This window comes from Fusarium vanettenii, assembly GCF_000151355.1.
Source record: "Fusarium vanettenii 77-13-4 unplaced genomic scaffold NECHAsca_91_unmapped, whole genome shotgun sequence".
NCBI lineage: Eukaryota > Fungi > Ascomycota > Sordariomycetes > Hypocreales > Nectriaceae > Fusarium > Fusarium vanettenii.
In genome coordinates, this window is record NW_003315798.1 from 2,518 (window position 1) to 9,316 (window position 6,799).

The 6,799-nt window shown below is 44.8% G+C and overlaps 3 protein-coding genes across 3 annotated transcripts; 1 reads left to right on the top strand and 2 right to left on the bottom strand.

Annotated features, from left to right (window-relative positions):
- Window positions 1-1,255: 1,255 nt before the first annotated feature.
- On the bottom strand, window positions 1,256-2,148 carry NECHADRAFT_55896 (uncharacterized protein; the record flags this gene model as incomplete). The annotated part of the gene is made up of 3 exons (XM_003039552.1): window positions 1,256-1,549; window positions 1,610-1,740; window positions 1,794-2,148. 3 exons carry the CDS (start codon window positions 2,146-2,148, stop codon window positions 1,256-1,258), a joined length of 780 nt encoding a protein of 259 aa, XP_003039598.1.
- Window positions 2,149-3,074: 926 nt separating this feature from the next.
- On the bottom strand, window positions 3,075-4,178 carry NECHADRAFT_55898 (uncharacterized protein; the record flags this gene model as incomplete). The annotated part of the gene is made up of 1 exon (XM_003039553.1): window positions 3,075-4,178. One exon carries the CDS (start codon window positions 4,176-4,178, stop codon window positions 3,075-3,077), a length of 1,104 nt encoding a protein of 367 aa, XP_003039599.1.
- Window positions 4,179-5,190: 1,012 nt separating this feature from the next.
- Window positions 5,191-5,898, top strand: NECHADRAFT_98289 (uncharacterized protein; the record flags this gene model as incomplete). The annotated part of the gene is made up of 1 exon (XM_003039550.1): window positions 5,191-5,898. The coding sequence occupies one exon, from the start codon at window positions 5,191-5,193 to the stop codon at window positions 5,896-5,898; it is 708 nt and encodes a 235-aa protein (XP_003039596.1).
- Between the last annotated feature and the right edge of the window lie 901 nt (window positions 5,899-6,799).

The following is a 6,799-nucleotide window of genomic DNA, read 5'->3' on the forward strand; positions in this document are numbered from 1 at the left end:
TACTTTATTAATAATTTAATTTATTATAAAAATATATTAATTAAAATATAAAAAAATTATATAATTAAATAAGGAATTTATATAATAATAATAAAGTACTTATAATATTATAAGGATACCCTAAGTTAATATAAAGATAATATTTAAGATAACCCTTTAATATCTTATATAAAATACCTCTCTTCTTATAATAACTATAAGGTATAACTTTATAATTAAATTAATTAATTCTAATAATAATTAAATAATATATAATTATCTTATAATTTAGATTAATAGATTTTCTTTTATTAATATAACTTAATATTATATTAATATAAGAATATTTTATAAAAAGAAGTTAAGATTAACTAATTAAAGGAACTTTAGCCTAAGAAAATAATCTTAAAGGTAAGAACTAATAAGAGAGGAGAGATTATATTATAGCCTAATATATCCCTTATTATATATCCTTTTTATTCCTTATATTTTCCCTTCCTAATATACTAACTATAATAGATCTTACTTCTATAAGTATAAGGCCCTCGCTTAGACCTTACTTCTATAAATATAAGGCCTTCGCTTAGACCTTACTTCTATAAATATAAGGCCCTTTATATATATATAATACTTATTATATTTTAGATAGATATTTAGCCCTTAAATTATTAATATACTTTAATTACCTTTAAGGCCTTCTTAACCTATTACTAAGATATAATTACCTTATTATATAATAACGCCGAGACTCTTTATTAATAATAAACCTAATATACCTAGTTTATTCCCTTAGAAAACTCTAGATGTCATAGAAGGCGCGGAAGGAAGAACCTTTCGTTCCTTAAGGCATTAGGTATAAAACGAAAGTCTAAAAGTTCTAAGTGCGGGGGAAATTTTTATAAAAACAATCTAATTTGAGGCATCCGCAAACGATTTCTCCAGACGAGATTTCAGTAGAAAATATAAGTTCGAGGAGCAGATATTAAAGCAAATAAGTCATTTAGTAGCAATAAATACAAAGAGAAACTTAATAAGATATAATATAAATAATAATAGAATAGTAAGAAATATAATAAAAAGAGTAGTAATATATTTATTTCCCCTATATAGAGATATATATACTTATAGAATGATACTGAATTAAAAAAAAGCCTTTACTTGCTAAGCATAGGCCGAATGCTTAGTTGCAAAGCTTACTGTTCTCTCATGGTTACCAAATATAGAAGAGCCGTCCCTGACAAACTCAAACTGTGCAGCAGATGCGGTAAGAAACCATCTAGCACTTCACAGGAAGAGCCTTCTCGCTCGTCGCCTTCTTAGCCAAGGCAATCTCAGCATTGCGCCGACGGACGAGGCCTGGGAGCTTCCTCTTGCCCGCGTAAACCCACTTAGGCAGCTCCCCAGAAATCACAGTGTTGGGCTTCTCGCCCTTGTTGAGACGCTTGATGAGCTGCGATCCCTCGGCGGCACCGCAGCCAACGTTGAAAGACCAACTGACCAGGGCACCGAATTCGTTCTTGTTGAGGGTGACTTTGCTGCTGACCATTTTGGCGATGCATTTCTCGAATTTCTATCATGATATCAGAACTGGTCGTTTGAGCTGTGAAGACGGACTTGAAGACGGACTTACTCTCATGTCATCCGCGAGAAGCTTCTTGCCGTTGGTCTTTGATAGGGGGATTGGGTATTTAACATCAGTGCACTTGGAGTTCGAGCAGAGATGACCGTAGCCTACGGTAGGATAGCCAGCAGCGTCCTTGTCTATCGTAACTGGTTAGTACGCCTGACAGTCCCAAGAGCAAGACATCACTGACAGATATGAGGAACGAAACCCTCAAACTCGCCAATCAGGTCCACGGTAGCCTGGTTAGACGACGGCGCAGAGCAACCTCCGCCGCATTTGGGCTTGACGTATCCATTGGAGCCCGTCTTGACGTAGTAGTCCGAGACGTAGCAGCCATCCGAGATCTTATCCCAGATGGTATTCCCGCTGATATTGGTGCCCTCGGTTTGGCAGGTGATTGTGACGTCGGTGCCCTTCTTCAATACCTTCTTGACCGCATAGCTGGTGCCTGGGCCAGAGCGGCACTTGACGTCGTCGCCGGTGATGGGGTATGCGGCCGCGAGGGAGGCCGTGAGGGTAGAGAGGGCAAAGAGAGTGAACTTCATGGTGAGCAATGTTCTGTAAAAGGGAAGTTGAAGAGGGTTGATGAGTATCAGTTCAAGCTCAAGAGGCCATGACAAACCCTTTATGTACTCAAGTCTCAATGCTGTACAATATCAAAAGGCGGACAAGAACCTTCGGCCCTCATTCCCATCTGGACCCTGAGAAACAATCTGTCATCCCTCCCCAAGACGCCTTCCCCTTTGAGCAGCTGAAGAACACAACTGCCGGCATTCTAGACTCCTTCTTGCACAATAAGACGGGGAAACTAGTATGCCGATTACTACGTTAAGTCTTGCCCTACGCCAATCCGCCGGATTGGGAAGCTACTCAATTGCTTGAATGGGATCGCGGTGGATGTGGGGACTGGTGAAACATCTCGGAGATTAGCCCCGATTCTGCAGGAAAGGCGGGGAACTTTGTTTCTGTGCGACGGGCCGAACCTGAATGTAGATCCGTTCGCTATTCGAAACGGCGTGTACATTCGTTGTTCGCGGAAATTTCCGTCTGACATGAAACGACGGGCTGTGGGCGTGGAGAGATGCATTGATTAGGGTTTTTATCTGCAAGCGATACTGAGTACTATGACATAATGAAGGGGCTGATTCTTGAGTTTGAGACTCTTAATTGCTTTCTGAATGCTACGTCTAGCCAGGTAGTTGAATTCCAAAGGCATGATTGATCAAGTCATGTTGCGGCTAATGTGGTTGTTCAGCGCCGGGACAGGGGTCAATATAAAGCTCTCAGGCGGAGGGTTGCGCATAAACGAGACATAGCAATACTATCCTGAAGGAGCTCAATCTTAGGTCTAAAGAAGATAATTGAAATAAACAGCAGAAGAGATGAACAAGAGTCGATGCTGAACCAAACATCCCCTTAGCGGTTCAACCCATAAAGATCCTTTCCCCATCACAGCTACGTCTAACGTATTCTAATTATTTGGACCATTCAAAATCCAACTCAGATTGAATCTCCTCCACACTATCGCTCTATGATCGTTCTCCGACCCTCCGGCCTGGTAAAAGTCTGTCTCAACCAAAGCACCAACCTTTCGATCCGCTGTTTTTGTCAAACTCGAGTAGCCGCCCTCAAACCCAACACCTGAGATGGGAGCATCAGAGAGCTTCCTTCCGTAGTTGAACTTCTTCGCATCACCGTCGTAGCTGATCCGTACGCGCATGTGCCTCCGGCTGCTCTTGTGCGCAGAGTTCATGAAGAGCGTGCGCGCTGGGCCGTTGGCGTCCTTTTTGTTGTAGAGGAGAGTGGATGCTTCGCAGGCTGGGTCTGGGAGACCCTTGTCGAGGACGAAGGGGCTGAATGCAGACAGAGAGCCTCGGGCGACTTTACGGTATTCATCATCGGCAGAGGCACGGTCGTTTCGGTAGAGTTTTCCGTCAGGGGTTTGGGCGACTGTGCCTTCAGAGCCGGCGCCTTTGAGGGATTGGTAGGACCATGTGCGCTTGCCGGGCTTGCCACGGCCGATGATGTTTCTTCCTTGAGCGGGAATGACGAGTTCACCAGAAGAGAGAGTGATGCCGATTCCGGGACCGACAGCATCCCATGACCATCCGTCAGGCGTGAGCTGCTTCGTCATATCCACAGGTTCAGACCAAGTCTTGCCGTCGTCGGCGCTCTGGGTGAGGAAGATATGACGTCTTCCCTCCCAAGAATTGTTGATCTTCTTTGTCTTCTTTCCGCTGGGGAGGGTATCACCGCCGTTTTGGCTGTAGGCGCCGTGGTTCCAGCTTAGGAACAGGTAGATCGTGCTTCCGTCAACCACAGGCGTGGGATTTCCCCAAGTGCCATCTCCCTTTCCGACCACCTCTCGGAGGGCATCCCAGTCGCTGGGGCTCTCACCGTGGCTGTTGGTGGTCTTGGTGCGCTTGTAGACAAGATTGACGTCCCCGTAGTCTCGATTGTTGTGCCGCCGACCTTCGGCGAATGCGAGGATGCGGCCGGTAGTTGTAGTAACCACAGCGGGGATTCTGAATGAATGGAAACCAACGCCGTTTGGAAGCTTGTCTGCGTTGCGCATGTTGGAGCTGCGGAATAGGGCGAAGCCTTTGTGGTAGGGTGTTTGATTCTTGGCTGGGTCATTGACGTTGGCTAAGACGGTGCAAGCCGTGAGCAGCACCAAGAGCAGAGCTCTGATGGAGCCGTTGAACCTGAACATTGTGTTTGCCATGGGGATGTGATTTCACTTCTCACTTAGCGAAAACCATCGGGAGCAACAGATGTTTTCGTCACATTGATATATGAAACTATACATGCTTGGATAGATGACACAATCGTCAGAACCTTGCCTGTCGGGGGATTTGGATGAATGATGACAACTGATTGACTTCAGGATTTACTACCGACAATATCAACAGTTTCGAATAGATCACCCACGTGCTCGAGGACATCCCTTGACTGGAGAACACCACAATTCTTGTCAGTGCTCATTAATCACATGCAGATCAATTAATAGACATCCTTCCCAAGGGTAATTGGTCACACGCAGATTAACTAATAGACGTCCTTCCCAATGTGGATAAGGATATGCAGACGATCATCACCCCTGTTTTTAGTTTCATCAACTGGAATGAAATGCCGCGATGATCCTCCGCGGTGAAACAACTAAAGAGGAAAGTGGTCCGATACCCTTTTGAGATACCTCCGTGGGAGCTGAATGAAGAGCTAATATAGAGTCAGCAAGGGCCGTTTCTGAGGCCCAGAGCACTGTCGATTGGGGGAATACCGGGGATGCCGTCCTGTTCCGGAACCCTTTCGAGAAGGTCCTTCAATCTTAATATGCAGGCTGCCAGAAAAGTTCCGATGACCGTTAATCAAATGGAATAATGGATTCCTCCGTCTAACAGACTGAGGCTTTTCAATCTGTCCGTCTTCATTTTGATTTCGATCGTTAGTCGTTTGTCGTTATGCTCTCCCTCAGCTGAAGGGGTGATAGGTGTTGGTCCAATTTCTATAAAGTGAAGCAACCGTCAAGTTCTCTTTCATGTTCAATATCACCAGCAGTCAAGATAGCTCCTTAAATACCTCTCAAAATGAAGTTGACAACTTTCTGCGCCTATGCGCTCGCATTCTTTTCTACTGGAGTTCACTCCTATCCCGTGACCAGCGACAACCTCAACTGCCGCTCCGGTCCAGGCACGGCCTTCGCCATTAAGAAATCCTACAAAAACGGCCAGGATGTCACTATCACCTGCCAGACTGAGGGTGACAACATCGAGGGAAATTCCATCTGGGATAAGACCTCTGACGGCTGCTACGTTGCCGATAAATACGTCAAGACCGGAAAGGACGGCTACGTCAAGGGCAAATGCACCAACGTCCCTAAACCTCCCAAGAACAACAAAATTCCAGGTCCTAGGGTCAACGACTATCCCTACAAGAACAGCTGCGGCCCAGCGGACAAGTGGCTCTACTTCAAGTGCCAATGCACCAGCTTCGTGGCATGGCGCGTGAATGAGCGCCTGGGCATCAAGTTCCACAACAAGTACAAGGGGAAGGCGTGGGGAAATGGGAATCAGTGGGATGAGGCTGCTAGGGCGAGTGGTGTGAGGGTTGATAATAAGCCTGTGCCGGGCTGTATTGCTCAGACTAATGCTGGGCAATTCGGACATGTTGCTTGGGTTTCTGCTGTCGATGGGGATATGGTTACTGTTGAGGAGTATAACTGGAACAATCACAGGGCTTATGGGACGCGCAGGGTTCATAAGAGCAAGTTTAATTACATCCATCTCAAGGTCTAAGGGCTTCTGGTTGATGGCTTGGGCAAAGGAAGAGGGATATGGGGTTGGAGAAGTGATATTGGGATGTCAGGAACTCCCAGATCAGCATTATTATTCTTGGAGAGATGTATAGTTTGCGAATGTATTGTAACTTTTGATTAACGAGTGGTTGAAGACTGAAGAGAGCCTCTGATAGAGATTTAGTAAACTCCTTAATGGTGAGAATAGGTACAAAGGAGTATATAGATCGGTAGGCACTAAATAATCGCCTATGTCCAAGCGATCGTCTGGGATTTCGGTCTAATAATCAAGCCGGCTGACTTTGGTCGAGAATAGCGGCAGTCTAAGCCTCCTGATGTTATAATGAGTATATTAATTACGAAATATAGACCACTTGTCTATTTGGTCGTATAGAGAGTCTAAGTTATCTCTACTTGAAAGCGTCATAGTTGAACGGCGAGAACGTAAAGTTAAATCACTAAGTAGAACCAGGGGGCCGTGACTCGGACTTGCCTATCCTGATATCATATCCGATATGATAAATTATCCTGATATCAGGATAACACACTATCCTGATATGATATCGGCTTAGCAGGATAGCAGAGATGATATCAGCCTAGTAGCTTTAGCAGCTTTAGCAGAGATGATATAACAACAGATACATCTAAGCTTAAAGGTAAATAACTATTTCATTCAATTCTAATCTAGATCATCATCCGAATTAGCCCGAATACTACCATTTATTTCACCGTCCACGACAAGCCCTCTACCACCACGTGATGATAGTATAATGGGTCCTTCACAGCCAGTTGCGGATGCATGCAACCTTCTCTAGATTAACACATGACATCCTTTCGCGATCCCATGATAAAGTGCGTCTTCCTCCACTAAACGCAGACTCGGGGTCAGCAGAACCAGGGGG